The 17,293-nt window shown below is 46.2% G+C and overlaps 1 protein-coding gene across 1 annotated transcript in view; it reads left to right on the top strand.

The window, feature by feature from the left end:
- The window catches only part of TAF1 (TATA-box binding protein associated factor 1), a 51,285-nt gene that overhangs the window by 9,651 nt on the left and 24,341 nt on the right, over positions 1-17,293 (top strand). Inside the window, exons 6-18 of the mRNA XM_079962620.1 lie at positions 1,054-1,278; positions 3,362-3,553; positions 3,664-3,856; positions 6,317-6,484; positions 7,633-7,760; positions 7,854-7,961; positions 8,346-8,519; positions 9,335-9,508; positions 9,597-9,701; positions 11,197-11,397; positions 13,139-13,277; positions 14,345-14,475; positions 16,758-16,868. Of these exons, the coding sequence (XP_079818746.1) occupies positions 1,054-1,278; positions 3,362-3,553; positions 3,664-3,856; positions 6,317-6,484; positions 7,633-7,760; positions 7,854-7,961; positions 8,346-8,519; positions 9,335-9,508; positions 9,597-9,701; positions 11,197-11,397; positions 13,139-13,277; positions 14,345-14,475; positions 16,758-16,868 (2,049 nt within the window). The remainder of the gene's footprint in view (positions 1-1,053; positions 1,279-3,361; positions 3,554-3,663; positions 3,857-6,316; positions 6,485-7,632; positions 7,761-7,853; positions 7,962-8,345; positions 8,520-9,334; positions 9,509-9,596; positions 9,702-11,196; positions 11,398-13,138; positions 13,278-14,344; positions 14,476-16,757; positions 16,869-17,293) is intronic.

The following is a 17,293-nucleotide window of genomic DNA, read 5'->3' as shown; positions in this document are numbered from 1 at the left end:
GGCTCTATGTCTCCTGCTCCTCTCCCAATCCTTCCAGGCTTCCTGTCTCAGGATGCAGTTACCTTGCCAATTCCTAGTAAGAGTGTAAAAAGCTAGGTGCATCTCCTTCTTTTCAGGTGAGGGTTCTCTTGTGGTCCCAAATGATTAGCGTAAATTCCCAAGCTTGAGGTATGTGTAATGACTGTGGGGAGCTCAGGCTGGAGGCTAATGAAAAGCACTTTTCAGCACTAATAGCCCCCCACCAACCCCCAGGATGTGAATAAGTCCCAAGAGCAACAAGATTGCTGGTACCTCCATATACTGTGCCCTACGAGAGAAAGCTGGACATGGCTTATTGTGTTGGACTGTCTCAAAGCTTGTCATTTGGAGGTGGGGGTACAGCTGGGGAGGAAAAGGATAGCCCTTCCCTTCTCGGCAGCATACACCTCCGCTGCCCACCCCACCCAGCCACATTTAGGGTCGGGAAAGGCCTCCAGTTGACTCCAGATTTGAAGCTTAAATGTGGTGCTTCCCCCTCCCAAACTGAAAGTGCGGCTTTAGTGCAATTGGGCTTCAGAAAAGCCTCCTGTTCACTCCGGGAGGAGCCTTTTAGGCAAGCCTGATTGTTGCAGGGGCAGATGCTACATTGATGGAATGGATATGGGTGCCCATGAGTGTAAGGGAGGCAATGAGAGTGAGTGAGTGAATGAATTTGTGGGCTGTATGTGTGTAATGCTTGAGCATGCGTGGGGTGGTCCCACCCTCCACCAGCTCTGGCCCAGCTCTCTTGGGCTATGTCTGTTTACGTTTTGGACTCTTCCTCCATTGGCATGTGACCCACCAAAGGTTAGCCATGTGGGAATGTGGCTCCCAGGTTGCAGAAGTTTCCCCACCCCTTCTGCAGGTCTTGCAAACCCACCTGGAGAGGACTGCCTCCACAGCCAGCTAGAGTGACAGAGAGATGCGGCCTGATGGCACACTTAATGTTTCCGTGCTTGACATGCCCTGAGTGATCAGAGAGACCAGCCACTTATGCCTCCCAACCTTTGCTCCCTTCCTTGTCCTTCCCTGTAGGCGCTGCGATTTCTGCGCCTCTTTGACCCTGGCAAAAGTGCCCCATCTGTCTGGAGCACAGTCCATGGGAAGCTCAAGAAGAAGAAGAAGCACCAGAAATCAACTCAGAAAGTACAGTTCCAGAAAGGAGAAGCTACTACTGAGGAAGGCACAGAAGGCAAATCGTCCTGGGAGTACAAGTTTGCCCCAACTCCTCCTCCGGAGCAGTGCCTTTCTGACGATGAGGTGGGTTTCTGGGAGCAGAGAGGAGGATGGAGTAGGGGATTGTTAGTGTGTTCGCTGCTTTTACTGTCTCACAGCAGAGTTACTTAGAAAGCCTTCCAGCATCTTCACAGCAGTCCAGCTCTCTATCAGTGGGTCTGTTTAGCCTGGAAAAGAGGAGACTGAGAGGAGATATGGTAGCCATCTTCAAATATCTCAAGGGCCGTTACATGGAAGAGGGAGCAAACTTCTTTTCTGGAGGGTAGGACTCAAGGCAATGGCTTCAAGTTGCAAGAACAAAGATCCTGACTAAACATTCAGAAAAACTTTCTGACAGTAAAAGCTATTCAGTCGTGGAACGGACTCCCACGAGAGGTGGTGGACTTTCCTTCTGTGGAGGTTTTTAAGCAGAGGTTGGGTCATGGATGCTTGAGCTGAGATTCCTGCATTGCAGGGGTTGGACTAGATGACCCTGGGGATCTCTTCCAACTCTAAGATTCTAGGATTCTCTGAAATGAAGAGAGCCCCTCTGCTCCCTGCAGCCATCTGATTAGAGAGACAGATTCTCACAGACACAGGCTGACACTGAATCTCTCCTCCCTCAGAGGTGCCCCACCTGATGCTGGGGAGGATTCTCGTTGCTAAGCAACTTGCTTCAAGGACAGACTCTGTTCCAAGCACCATTTAAAGTTTATCTTTGGAATACAGCAGCAGGGGTGGGATGTAGTTCATGCCAGACAGCCTCTTTGCTACTTCAAAAGAGAGGTTGTGGATTCCTGTCTGCCTTGCTGTAGGACATAGGTTCCCCTGCCAACAACAGCTGAATCTCTTCCTACCAAGAAGGAAGGCTGAGAAATATTGGTCTCTGCAAGGCGAATGCCATGTGCAAATCAGTGCTGAGGATGGTCCAAGTCCTCTGGAGATGCTCCTAGTACCTCTCTTTTTTAGAAAATAATTTTTATTAAGTTTTCAATTTTACATCTCCAAATAAACCTTTTACAAACTTTAAAATATTTAGTGACTTCCTTCTACTCTTTCCATGGTTCATTTTACACATCCCTGCATATTTTTACTATAACTATTCAAATCAGTTTTCCATTTTACATCTATCAAAAATTATTTACTCTGTTGAATTTATCTTAGTGCTTCCAGCATTTTCAGCTTTATAGTTATTTTCCATATATTCAATAAATGATTTCCGCTTTTCTTAAAATAAAAGAGCAAGAAGAACATATATTTAATGTGTTAAATATGCAAGTTCTGCATTTTCTGACAGCTTAAGTTGCCAATCCTCTTTAGTTGGGACCTAACTCACTTTGCATTTCTGGGCTAACAAAACATGGGCCGCAGCTGTTGCATACATAACCTTTTCTGACACCTAGGAACTTCTGTCTGGGTTATTCCTAACAAAAAGGACACTGGTTGGTTTTTTTTTTGGGGGGGGGGAAGTAGTTTTAAATTTTTTTTTTCAATTCATTATAAATCATTTCCCAATACACTTTTACCTTGTTACATGTCCACCACATGTGAAAAAAAGTTCTCTCCACTTCTTTACACTTTCAGCACATATCTGATTCTGTTTTATAAATCATAGCCAGCCACTCAGAGTTAAGTACCATCTATGAATCATTTTCAAATAATTCTCTTTCCATGAATAACTTTCAGTAAATTTCAGGTCACTTTTCCAGAGTTTCTCTCAGAGGTTGAGATCTATATTGTGCCCTATATCTATTGCACAGTGTGTCTTTGAAGCTTTAACAAGCTTGTCTTTTGTTTCCTGTTCTAGTAGAAAATTATACATTTTAGACAAAGGTCTATCCTTTTTTTGTAAGATTTTTTCCCCCTCTTCAAATTGTGAGCTTTGGTCCAGAAATCAGTTCTTTCTATCTCATTTAAACATGTTGTGTAACTGGTGTTATTGCAACCAATCTGTAACTTGGCTCCTTAAGTCTTCCATAGGTTTCAGTCTGGGTTCCCTCACTGTGTAAAATCCAGCAGTTCCCTGTAAGCCGCCCATTGTCAGTCCATATTAACTCTCTTAATTGTAATTGCTTCAGTGGGATCCAGCTCCCCTCTCTTGACCCTCTGACTCCCTCTCCCCCTCCAGATCACCATGATGGCACCGGTGAAGCCCAAGGCCTCCCAGTCTAAGAAAAACACGAAGGTGGCAGCCCCCACGTCCAAGGTGGCTGAATGGCGCCATGGGCCTGCCAAGTTCTGGTATGACATGTTGGGCGTCCCCGAGGACGGCAGCGGCTTTGACTATGGTTTCAAGATGAAGGAGCACAAAGAGGAGGAGGTGGGTGTGGAGAAAGGGCTCTGTTTTTCCTCTCCCAAAGCAGCAGCAGCAGGAGGAGGGAAGGGGCCCAGCTACCGGCACCTTGGCCATTTTCTGTTCTCCCTTCACAGACTCCTAAGGCTGAGAAGGACAATCTGCTGTCAGATGAGGACTTCCTCATGGTGACCCAGAAGCACTGGGAGGATGACGTGATCTGGAACGTGGATGACATCAAGGAGGATCCCAAGGCAAAGCAAGCGAGGCAGGAGGCCTGGCTGCCGTCCAGTATGAAGACAGGTGCCACCGCCACCAGCACCCAGCAAGGTAAGGTTAGCAGGCAACTGGAGGAAGGGCCATATCTCAGTGCCAGAGCACACCTGTTCACACACAGAAGGTCCCTGGTTCAGTTCCAGCATCTTCAGGTACGGCTGGGAAATGTGGCCTGAAATCCTGGAATGCTGCTGCCTGTTAGTGCCCACAATACTGAGACTGATGGACCAATCTTGGTATAAGTCAGCTTCCTATAATTATAGAATCATAGAATCATAGAGTTGGAAGAGACCACAAGGACCATTGAGTCCAACCTCCTGGAAACACCATCAGAGCACTCCTGACATATGGTTGTCAAGCCTCTGCTTAAAGACCTCCAAAGAAGGAGACTCCACCACACTCCTTGGCAGCAAATTCCACTGTCGAACAGCTCTTACTGTCAGGAAGTTCTTCCTAATGTTTAGGTGGACTCTTCTTTCTTGTAGTTTGGATCCATTGCTCCTTGTCCGCTTCTCTGGAGCAGCAGAAAACAACCTTTCTCCCTCCTCTATGTGACATCCTTTTATATATTTGAACATGGCTATCATATCACCCCTTAACCTCCTCTTCTCCAGGCTAAACATGCCCAGCTGTATCTTTAAAGCTGCAGGTTGTGTTAATAACAATACCATTGTCAAAACATTATTATTGGTAGTAGTTGTAGTAGTAACCCTTTTATATATACAGTATATATGTATCAAAATGATTTACAGACAGGCCAAAGAAACAGATTACAATTTTACTCTGTGAAGCACCCTGAGATCTTATGATGAAGGGTAGTATATAACTCAAAATAATAGAATAAAAGCTGTACGACCCCCACCCAGCCCCCGGCAAATAGATTTCAAAAGCAATATGAAACAAATACCTGCAACAGAGACGTTTCACCTCACTGCACAAACTTATTGAAACGAAAAGTTCCTCAATTTGTCACTTTGTTTGTAATGTCTGATTTTATGTTTTCAATGAATTTGTGTGTTTGTGTGTGTCTGCGTTTTATGTGAATGGCTTAGAGCAGGGATGTCCAACTGGTCAACGGCGACTGACAGGTCGACCCCCGGTTGATATAAGTCGATCGCGGTTGATTGTGGGCTCATTTTCCTCCTCGGGTGGACGTCCCTGGCTTAGAGGGTTTCGTTGTTGTTGATTATGCAGTATTTAAAGATATTGCCAAGTAAGTAGACAAGAAGCACACTTTTTGGACCGTCTGCCACTGGACTTCATTTGGCCTCCTCAACATCTTCTTGCATCTGTTGCAGTGAACACTGAACTGCAGTGGGTGCCTGCTCAGTTTGCCTCTCCCTCTGACACACACAGCCCAGCATGTCGGGAGTGTTGGGCCTTGCTCAGCAAAGAGGAGCAGCTCCTCAAACAGTAGAGAGGAAAGAGGAGGCTTGTATCATGCAGTGGAGAGATGTTCTATGTTAGTCAGCAAAAGGGAATGGGCAATAATTACCTGGCAGGATCTAGGTCTGACGTGTCAGCTTCAGCCCTGCCCACATTTCAAGCTTGAGGCCTATTCAGAGGAACAGCAGCAGATCTGTACTCAGTCAGTGACCATTGAAGAGTTGTTGAATCTGGGAGTCCCTGCCACAGGACAAGAGATCCCAGCACCCGGGGTTCCTGGATAGCTATTTGACCCCACCCCACCCCACCCCACCCCACCCCACCCCACCCCACCCCACAACAAATCTCCCCCAGGAGCACAGAATGCAATGAACCAGGCAGGATCTTCAGAGACGCTGCCAAAGTGGCTGGTTTAGCTGCAGAGGACACTATTGTGGTGTCTTTAAAAGGGATTAGACAAATCCATGTAGGCCTGTTAACCCTGATGGCTATGTTCTCCCTACATTGCTGGAGACAGTATGCTGCCGAATACCATAGGAGGGGAGAGGTCTTGCTTGTGGGCTTCCCTGGGGAATCTGATTGGCCACTGAGTACAAGATGCTAGACTAATTGGGCTGTTGGCAGAACTTCTCATATATCATTATGGGGTCTTGAGAGAGCAGTTCTTAGGGATGGAGGTGCTGAAATTCCAATGTACCTCAAGCACGTGGCAGTCAGTGGAGATATGGTCATTTGTATCCTTTGCGTTTCTGGAAATAAATGGCTAGGGTGTTGAGGAACAAATGGAAGCAGGGCTGTAGTGATAAGGACCAATCACCTGAGTCATCATCACACACATGGCAAATAAACAAACAAACCCTCTCCCCACATGCTGGTAACTTGTGTTAAATGAGCAGCATCGATTCTCCAATAAGCCTCTGTGTGGAAGGAAGCACCCTCCATTGACAATGTGCTCTTCCTCTTTGTCTTGCAAAATTCACACACTCTGCCCTTACATCTTCTGAGGGTCAAGTCTGTGCTTTGGAGAGGGTGGTCAGCATCATTTGGGTAGATAGGGGGAAGAGGAATTTGACAGGGTCCTAGTTCTCTGGAGATCTTTACAGGAGTGCTTTTGTTGTGTCGTTGCAGCAAATCAGAAAGAAGGCAAGCCGTGGTACTCTATTTTCCCCATTGAGAACAGAGAGCTCATTTATGGCCGTTGGGAGGACAACATCATCTGGGACCATGAAGCAATGGAGAATGTCTTGACTCCATCGGTTATGACACTTGACTCAGATGATGAAAATCTAGTCCTGGGTTTGTTCACACAATCACCATGCTTTTCCTTTGACCTACTAGTGGTTGGAAACAAGAGATTTCTGGATTTCTGGAGATCAGTGATTTTGCAGGGTTGGGTTGGGGAACATAGATGCAAAATTCAGGTGGACTGAGGAAATAATGATGATGATAATAATTTTATTATTTATTATTTTTACCTTGCCAATCTGGCTGGCTTGCAGCATATATAAAAACATAGTAAAATGTCAAACACTAAAAACTTCCCAATACACGGCTGCCTTCAGATGTTTTCTAAAAGTTGTGTAGTTCTTTTTATCTCCTTGCCATCTGACGGAGGGTGTTCTACAGGGAGGGCGCCACTACTTAGAAGGCCCTTTGCCTGGTTCCCTGTAACTTCGCTTTTTGCAGTGAGGGAACCACCAGAAGACCCTCGGATTAGGACCTCAGGGGCTGGGCGTGGGGGTGGCGATACTCCTTGAGGTATACTGGACTGAATGTTTTACTGAGCAATCTGCTGTTTAAGACAGGTGAAGCTCTTGCTTTTTTTTTTAGCTCCCAGAAAATTCTCCTAACTGTCCTGACTTCTCCCAAGGGATTCTGGGAATTGTAGTTGCGTAAGGGGCCTGAGGATCTAATAGAACTCTAATTCCTTTGGAGGAGCCATTAGTTAACTTGTGTGTGTGTGTGTGTGTGTGCGTGCGCGCGCGCGCACACACACACACACACACACGCACACACACAATGTAGCAATGGGACTTAACCTGCAGAAGCAAGGAGTGAGGTGACCTGTCATGTAATAGATCCCATGGGGAGGGAATTGGATCATGGTCTCAGATTTGAAGGTCAGTTAAATCTCTTATTGTTTTAAGTTAAGATTGTATTTTAAAAATTAGTTGGCCCTTTTTTTTACATTTTAAAATATTTTTGCAGATTTTACAGAAGAGATAAAAATATCATCACCTGGCATTAACAATAATAATATTCAATCAATCCTAACTTAAAAGTATAGATTAATATAAGCAGTCCATGTCCAAATAGGTTTCTTAGAGAGGTTGCCAGTGAAGGGTCATGCATTCAGATGGACTTCCTTTATGTAAGTGCTTTGGTGATGGGGATACCTACAGACAGACACTGAGAGTACACTTTTATTGTATGTTCTTTCCTAGACATTCCTGAGGAGGAGGAGGACGAGGGGACGTTGAACACTCCTTCTGAAAATAAGAAAAAACCTTCTCAAAGGAATAGCCGCATTCTCCTGAGCAAGACGGGAGTTATTCAGGAGGAGCCTCAACAGGTTTGTGGAAGCGGCTCAGTTTGTTTCACATAAGGCTGATAAATGGAAGGGGAAAAAAATTCTGACTTCAACTTCCCTGTGTTGCAACTCTAGAATATGTCTGACCCAGAGGTGAAGGACCCCTGGAACCTCTCGAATGATGAATTTTACTATCCAAACAAGCATAGGCTTCATGGAACCTTTGGAGGCAACATCATCCAGGTTAAAACCAGTGGTATCATCTCTCTCTGTATGTGCATGCATGTTTAAATGTGCAAAAGTGCAGTCTCGCGCAGAATTCCAGCCTTCTGAGAACCATGTGCCTGTGGCAAAATGCTCAGCCTTGCATCTTCACAATAGGACAAGATTCTGTGTGCAGGTACGATTGGTGAGCCAGCTTTCCATTGGATGCTTACAGAGCTTCTTCCCAAGGCTTAGGATGTGGCTTTGCATGGCATGTTCGTAGGGTGGACATATCCCTCATGATTGCCCTTGTTCTGGGATGGGGACATGTTCCTTTGGCTGGCGGTAATGTACATCCAGACTTTTGTACATCCTGAGTGAAAGTTCATGTCTGGGTTGTGTTTTTTTTTTGCCTTGGTGCAGCACTCAATTCCTGCAATGCAGCTTCAACAGCCCTTCTTCCCCACCCACCTGGACCCCACAGAGCTCCGCCAGCTGCACCGGCCCCCCTTGAAGAAATACTCCGTTGGGGCCTTGTCCCAGCCTGGCCCCCATCCAGTGCAGTCACTACAAAACCACATTGAGAAGAAAGCCAAGGTAAAGCCTCCATTTGCTGGTTCGGCTCTGATGCTTTGACAGCTATGCCCTCAACTCTTTCTCACCTTGGGGGCTCAGAGAGAAACTACCTGATGCTGTGTGTGTTTCTGTCTTCGTTTGGTCGGTTTATAATTTTTTAATATTAAAATCTTCATTGGTTTTATAACTTGACACAAAACCCAATTTATACACTTAACAATTCCACTTCCCGTCCTCCCATTCATGATGTCCCCCCTCCTGCAATTACCTGGTGCCTTTTATACAATACTTATTCTACTTTACATTTCTTTATTTTTTCATTCTTGCTACCCTTCCATTGCTTACACTTCAAGCCTGCTTGCAATTTCATTTGGCTATAATACTTTTTGAAAAAATTCCATTCTTCCATATACTATTCTCATTTTGGTCTCTTGCCGTCACTTTTGCTATCTTCACATAGTCCATTAACTTCAAAATCTGCTCCTCTTTTATTGGAACCTTGCTGCCTTCCCACTTCTGTGCATACAGAACTCTGGCTGCTGCAGTCGCATACTTAAGCAACTTGGCCATCCTTTTTGGGATTTCTAATTCTGTTACTCCTAATAAGAATGCTTCAGGCTTTTGGGGAACAGTGATTTTAAACTTTTTTTATTTCATTATGTATCATTTCCCAAAAGCCTGTTGCTTTATACATACATACATACACACACACACGTCCAGCACCTATAGAAAGATGTCCCATGTGTTGGCACTTCCGACATTTGTTCGACGCTGTCTTATACATCTTTGCTATCTGCATTTGGTCTCTTTGTACTTTCAACTTGCTCTGCACCCAGATGAGAAGGAGTGCGCTGCAAGCCTCTGGTGGTGGGGAGATGTTCTTCATGCGCACTCCGCAAGACCTCTCAGGCAAGGATGGAGACCTTATCCTAGCGGAGTACAGTGAGGAGAATCCCCCCTTAATGATGCAGGTTGGCATGGCAACCAAGATCAAGAACTACTACAAGCGGGTGAGAGTGCTGTTGTTTGGCTGCAGGTGTTTGAGCTTCTGTAGCTTGAGGCTGCCCTTCTCACTAAAGCTGTATTTCCTTTTGGCAGAAGCCGGGTAAAGATTCAGGTCCCCCTAAGCAGCCATATGGGGAGACCACCTACTGCCAAACCTCCCCGTTCTTGGGTTCTCTTTACCCAGGCCAGCAACTCCAGGTGAGATGTCTGCCTTTCACAATGGGTGGGGAGGCAAGATTGAGTTAGTGTGTGTTCTTCAGAATTGTGTGACCTCCTTCCCAAACCCAAGAAGTGTTTGCCTGGTTTTTGGGAAGGAGGCTCGAGGGCTCTGGCAGGGTCCCAGAGCTACCCCCTTCCCAAAGCCCGGTGAGCAAGGTGCCTCTGGGCTTTGCAGAGGCGTGTCAGAGCCCCGTATGAGTCCTGTTGCTGAGCAAGCAAGGACTAGGAGTCTCTGGGGAAGACTTACCAGAAAGGAGAATCCACATATGAAGTCAGACAGTCCAGAGATCAGGGAAACCAGATGATTACAGAGCCCAGGTGGAGAGCAGGAAGCAACAAGGTAAGGCCAGGCGCCACAGACATTGTTTCCAGCATCTTACTGCTACTGGGAGCTCTATTTAAAAAGGCTGAAGCCAGCTGATTCTCATCAGTGCCTTCTCTGTGTCCTTGAAGGCTGATCAGCTACAGGTGGAGTCATTCCACCTTCTCCTCCTCCAGGCTGCTGCTCAGCAGGCGAAACTGACTCCTGGCTCGTGACAAGAAGGCACAGGAGCTCTTGGGCACTGCCACAGTCCTTGTGATGCCTTCCCTGCGGCCCCAGCTGTGCAGGGGGGAAATAAATAAATGGAGAGTGGGTTTCCTCTACTTTCCATTTTTTCATTTTGCTCTCCGTACCACAACCTCGTAAGTAAAATAAGCATAAGATGTGAGTCACCTGTATGGCTTTCTGAAGATGTCTAAAAGAAGGCAGGAATGCTTTCTCCCAAAACTCTCAGACACTTACAATAAAAGCTTGGACTTGGTCATTAGAGTTGCAGTGGAGAATTCTTCCATGGCTAGGGAGGCTGTGCTCTGGGTGTGAGTGCTTCTCCCCAAGGTACCAGCAGAGGCCAGATACCTGGGGAGGGGCGGGGGGCAAACAACTTGTTCATGGCAGTCCCACGCATGGACAGCAATCCAATACTCCCTCTGGCCCATGACTTCAGAGAGTGCCACAGTGAACTGTGTGCAGGCAAGCAGCCAGTACTTTTGCTGTTTCTAATGTTTTTCACTTTGGTCACCTTTGGAAAATGGAAGGTGACTTGGTGTGTGGGTAGTGAGCTTGCACTGCTTGTACGCCTTTGATCTTGCTGTGTATCAACTGTCTCTTGGGTTTGATGGAGAATCCCAGTACAGTAAAACCTCATCCTGCATCCGCCTCTGCTTGCGTCCACTTTGGCGAATGTCTGCGGCAAACCTGGAAGTACCGGAATGGGTTACTTCCAGGGTCGCCACTCACGCAGAAGCGCTAAATCGCCCCATGTGCAGATGCGGCATTTCGAGGTGCAGATCCTCCAGAACAGATCCCATCCGCAAAAAGAGGTTTGACTGTATCTCTCAAGGACTAAAGCTGGTCTGTAAGGTCATGTTGGATTCTTTTTCTTTCCCTGACTCCTGTTGCAGTTGACCAAGGTATCCCCTTTCCTTTTGACAGGCATTTGAAAACAATCTCTTCCGGGCTCCGATTTATCATCACAAGATGCCGGAAACAGACTTCTTAGTTATCCGGGATCAGAATGGTTACCACATCCGGGATTTGCAGGATATCTTTGTGGTTGGACAGCAATGTCCTCTCTTTGAAGTTCCTCAACCCAACTCCAAACGTGCCAAGACTCACATTCGAGACTTTCTCCAGGTTTGTCTTCTGTGGGTTATGCAAGTTATTAGCTCTGCAGTAAGCTCAGGGAAAATGGAGTGTTGTTGCAGCTGTGACATATGGGCCTGTGCAAGAGGGCAGACTGTTAAAAAGTTTTGTGTTCATATTTGAGCTCAAAAATGGATTGGTTCACGTTCACTAGTAACTTCAAAGTAATTGCCCTCTTTTGTAGTTTGGCTCACTTGCTTGAGACTATTTATTATTATTTTTTTTAAAAATTGTTCTTTAGTATTTTCCAAAATAGCATACAATAAAACTTACCGTTGCGAAATGAAACAAGGTCATGCACAACTAAGACACTCCTTCCCTCCCCAATTCACACTGCAAGGTTGTTTTCCTCCTTCAAGAAGCTTAGCTGAAGGCACTGACAAATTTTCATTATCACAGAAACACAAGTGTCCTTCCAAAATAACCCCTGCCCTCTAGAAGGCCAAATGCTCTGCATGCTCATGTTTAGAAAAGAAACAAATGGAAACCAAGTAGAGTCAAATGCATCAGGATTAGCTACTTGCCTTAAGAATCTATTAGTATGTTTCACTTTTTCAACCAGTGCTGTGTGCAACACAGTAATACCAAGTTTGCCATGACAGCTCTGACGTATCCCAGCATCAGGAAATCTCCATGCTGGCTTCTGTCAAGAGGAAAAAATCTTTGTTCAATATATTGGATGCAGTGCACGCAATATCTAGGATGCGGATTCACATGAGGCGGATGTGTACTGATGGTGTACTGAGCAGTTCTTCCCTAGGTTTGGGCTAGGGCAGTGCTGCCTATCAAGTATGCAGCCTTATTGTTCATTTCTCCTTCCCAGAATCACAGGCAAATAAAATAGGACAGAAAAAGCACTCTGGACAAGGCAACCTTATATGCATGTGACACACAGATCTTAGGCATTTGTTCACTGGGGCTCTTGCTGCCCAGTGATCACCACCAGCTTCTCATTGTTGGGTTTGGTGATATTGCACAGCTCGAGCTTCAAGTCTTCATGATACTCAAGTGCCCCCATTTCTTGCCAAGTGGATCCATACTGAAGGCACAGACTCAGCTATGTGCAACGAGGGGGATGGCAGAAGCAGATTGAGCCACCTCCGCTGTTGCCTGAGGATGAGAGACAAAAGGGCTCTCATAACGGCTCCCGTTTTCATTTGAGCCCCATTGGTGCTTTTTTCCAGGCTCTGAATCTCCATTAGCTTTGTTGCTGTCCCAGGGGGCTGCCTGAAACCCCAAATGTCTCCCGGAAAGTTTTGTATGCTCCTCCCAAGGCTTGCTGATGATTACAATCTCTTACTTGCCCTTTACCCCAGGGTCCCAGGGCAGGTTACAGCAATCAAAACCCAATGTTAAAAACAGTTTGAAACAAAATTTCAGAAATAAGGTGAGTCCTAAAAATATACAAGTGTCAAAGAGAGGTGAATCGAGCGTTCACAAACTGTGCCAGATGCCCCTCTGTAGACAACTTAGGGGCTAACACAGAGAAGGACCTATCCTGGAAACGCCCCCCCCCCCCCAGCTTCTGAAGGCAGTGGAACAACCAAGAGGCCTTCTGTGGGAAGGAGGTGGTCTTTCAGATATTTGAGGCCTGAATCATTTAGATCCCTCCTTAGAGGACTGAACGGCCCCCATTAAGAGGTCATTGGGCTTGGCTATGCACAGGTTCCCTTCTTGCCACACAATCGTAGCCCACTGGCATCTCAAGCTGTTCCTTTGTCTTTCTTGTTAGGCCTTCATATACCGCCTGTTCAGTAAGAGAGACGAACCCCAGAGGATCCGCATGGAGGATATCAGGAACGCATTTCCTTTGGTCTCAGACACCAGAGTCCGGAAGCAGCTGAAGCCCTGTGCAGTCTATGAGCGCACACGTAAGCTTGTGCTCCCTTGCAATACCAGGCATTAGCCTTCCTGGGAAGCCCCACTTTGCTGAGGTGGTCACTGAGCGTAGCCTTGTTTTCCTGGGGAGGGCCACTGCTTCTGCCTCCAGAAGCTCCCACGTTTCGCCTTTGCCATCTCTGCTTAAAAGGACCAGGCAACAAGTAACAGGAATGTCTCTGTTGCGGCTGAGACCTTGGGGAGCCGCTACCAGTTTGTCGCCTCCTCCTTCAGGTTCCTAGGATCCTCAGAGCCCTAGATGGGCTTCTGGCCTCACAGACTGACCGGTTGGGACCCTTAGGACGTGGAAATGCCTTTTTCATCACAGGAACTCTTCTCTGCTTTTATTCCCAAGGCTTGCCTCCCTGTATCCATGCCTAATTGTCTATAGCATAGCGCTTCCCCACACCTGCACACATTCTTCTCCGATATCCCCTTACTGGCTTTACAAGCATGAGTGGGGTGCTCTGTGTATCTGTTTCCAGGGTCAAAGCAACATTTTTAAAAATGGCTGATCAGCAAGGGAGAAAAGCTTTTGGAAGCTGTTGAAAACTGTAACCCACCCCCACCCCCCGTTTAAAGTATTAGGAGACAGATCTGAAAAAACATTAAGATCAGATAAAATATAAGATTCAGTGAAGAATCTCAAACCTTGATAGAGAAACATATTTCACCACCCTGTGATTGCAAAAGTCTGGGTAGAATGTGTTTTGGGGTACTGAATCTGCATTTATTGATATTTTATTTGTCCCCGATATGTATATATTTGGTTTTCCACCTTGGCTGTGGGTTCTGGCATGTTGTCTACCTGCTTCTCCTGTTGCTCAGACTATAAGGGGAAGGGACAGTAGGCCAGAGACAGATTAAAACTCACATCAACATTCTAAGCACCTGCGTAGGCTTATCTAAACAAAAACGCTTTTAGCAGTGCAGTGCCTGGCGTCAAGAAACAGGGAGTTCCAAAGTATAGGACCTGCCACACTAAAAGAGCAGAGTTCTTACAAATGCAGATCAGGTATCATTCCTGGTATGACTCAGCGGGGACCTCTGCTTCTTTCAGAGATGTACTCAAACTGGTGGAAACTAAAGCCAGGTTTCAGACTGCCCACCGAAGAGGAGATAAGAGCAATGGTGTCTCCAGAGCAGTGCTGCGGCTATTACAGCATGATCTCTGCTGAACAGCATTTGAAGGTGAGCCTGTGTCTTTGTGAATATCCTCCTCAGTGCTTGTTGGTTGCCTTCACACTCTGCAAGATACTTGAGAACTGCAAGGACATCTTGCTTCTGCCAATCTCCACCAGCGGGAGAATTATAAAGGCAGAGTGTAGGTTGCAAAACATGGCCAGCCACTGTGACGTAGTGGTTAGAATGTTAGACCAGGACCTGAAGGCCAGGCTTCAAGTCCCCACTCACCCATGAAGCTCACTGGGTGACCTTGAGGCTGAAATATTTTGGCTGGCCCATCTACCTAACAGGGTTGTTGGGAGAATTAAATGAGGAAAGGGAGAACCCTGAGCTCCTTTTTTGGGAGGGAGGAGAAAGTGTGATATGAACGCAATAAGTTTAAATGCAAATAAATATACAGTCATACCTCGTGTTACGTTTGCTTCACGTTGTGGCTTTTCAGGTTACGAATGAGGCAAACTCGGAAGGGTTTAGTTCTGGGTTCGCCGCACGCGCAGAAGCGATCTGGGCACTTCATGCATGTGCAGAAGCACTCTTATCGCGCTTCACGCCCGCGCAGTAGCAACACTCTACTTACGGACTTTTTGGGGTGCGAACAGCACCCCGAAATGGATCACGTTCGTAAGTAGAGGTACCACTGTATATAAATTTAATAAATAAATACATCATAAATATAAATCAATCTTTTGCTATCAATCAAAGAAATAGATGAGCCTGTGTCTTGCGTTGTGCATCCAGCAGTGTTTCTAGCTGCATTTGCCCTTTCAGTAGTACCATAATAAGATTCTCTTAAACATCAGGTAGAAATGGTCCCTTCCTTTGTGAAATTGCCCTTTTTGGTGATGGAATAGGAATGTCTGCCCCCCACAACTCCTCCAGTTCACCAGGAGCCTCAAAAACAGTTCCTCATAGGATATGGGGCTTTCATTGGAATGCTTAGAATGTTAAAAATATGCTGACAGTGAGTTTTCTGGTTAGGCAGAGCTGTTGTTCTGGCCTAGGCATTCAAAGTTAACATTAATTTTGTGGAGAGGCCTTAGTTCAGTGGAAGAAGCATCTGCTTTGCATACAGAATATCCCAGGTTCTATTTCCAGCATCTCCTGGAGAGCCTCTGCCAAGCAGTGTAGATACCAGTGAGCCAGATGGACTAGTGTATGTCTGGCAGCTTTCTATGTAAGGGAGAAGTGGCCAGGCTGACTGTATTCTAGCCAGATGCAGTGTGTGCACTTCAAGGAAGCAGAAAGGCAGTATGCATTCGCTATGATTGAGGAGACTGGAGCCTCATCCATCTCCTTGTTAGGCTGGCAGTTTTTTACATGGCTAGTACTTGACTTTCATCATAGCTGTGGAATAGCACTTTGAATAGCAGTCTTGTAAGGTCCTGTTGGATATTTCTAGACACTGCTTAGAACAGTGTTTCTCAAACTTGGGTCTCCAGCTCTTGTTTGACTATGATGCACATTATCCCTTTCTAGTGGGACCAGTGGTCAGGAATGATGGGAGATGTAGTCCAACCATGGCTGGGGACCCAAGTTTTAGAACATCATCTGAGCAGTATCAACAAAGCCCCAATGCCCCTCAGGCTCACGAGGAGACTCTCCCCATAGCAGAAAAGGATGTCCCCTTCAGACTCTGGGGAGGGTCTCCTGGGCGGACCCCACTTCCGGGTTCCCGGCAGAAGTGGGAAGACTGGCTTGCGTGTGGCTGCACACATGTAGATCGCATGCAAATAGGGAGTTGCCTGTACTCAATGTAATATAATTTTTAATACTTCTAAAGATGGGGAAAACATGGTTTATGAGAAGTTACTTCACTCTCCTGGGCGCAAAGTAGAAATTAATTGTTCTGTAAGGTTTTGCTTCAAAACTATGCTTTTGGTTACACAAAAATAAGGTAACCTTTGTATCAGGATCTGAGTGTAACACACCATTTCAGGTGACTCTTGTCAGATGTCTTACCTTACCTATTGCTCTTACCTTACCTATTGCCCCAGCTGAGGCATCCACTCAAGAGAAGGCAGGTCTTTGGGATTCTTTGGCTGCTGATTCTTTGGCTGCTAAAAACCTTGGGCAGATTTGCCATTCAGTGGGAATAGGGACAACGGGAAGGCAGTAGCCTGTGATGGGGAGATTGTTTCCTTGAGTATGTGATCTCTTGAATACAAAGCTTGCTTTCTGTTATCACAGGTCCTGTGATAACAGGGTGGCCCAAGGCCCCTCTGTGTGCCCCTGTTTGCATGGGCATGTCCCACATGACTCAGAAAATTGCTTCCCAACTCTTTCCTCAGGATGCAGGTTATGGGATGAAATCCTTCATTGCTCAAGAAGAAAAAGAAGAAGAGGGAGAACAGCAAGTAGGAGAAAAGGAAGAAGAAAACAATCTGAAGATAGATGATGAGGTAGAACCAGCACTGCACAGTGGCTCACCAGGGAAGTGCCAGATATTCTCAACCATAACCTTAGATGGGGTAGTAATAATAATAATAACAATTGTAAGAATGTATTGTTTGTACCCTGAGTGGGTTTCACCAGCCACTCTGGGTGGCCTCCAGCATAATAAAAGCACAGCAAAACATCAAACATTAAAAACTTCCTGATACATGGCTGCCTTAAGATGTCTTCAGAAAGTTGTGTAGTTGTTTATCTGTTTGACATCTGTCAGGAGGCTGTTCCACAAGGTGGGCGCCACTACCGAGAAGGCCCTCTGCCTGATTTCCTGAAACTTTACTTCTCACGGTAGGGGAATGGCCAGAAGGCCCTTGGAGCTGGACCTCAGTGTCCGGGCTAAACAACGGGGGTGGAGATGCTCCTTCCGGATAACCTC

Source organism: Podarcis cretensis (genome assembly GCF_951804945.1).
Source record: "Podarcis cretensis genome assembly, chromosome: Z".
NCBI lineage: Eukaryota > Metazoa > Chordata > Lepidosauria > Squamata > Lacertidae > Podarcis > Podarcis cretensis.
This window is presented reverse-complemented; position numbering and strand designations above follow the sequence as displayed.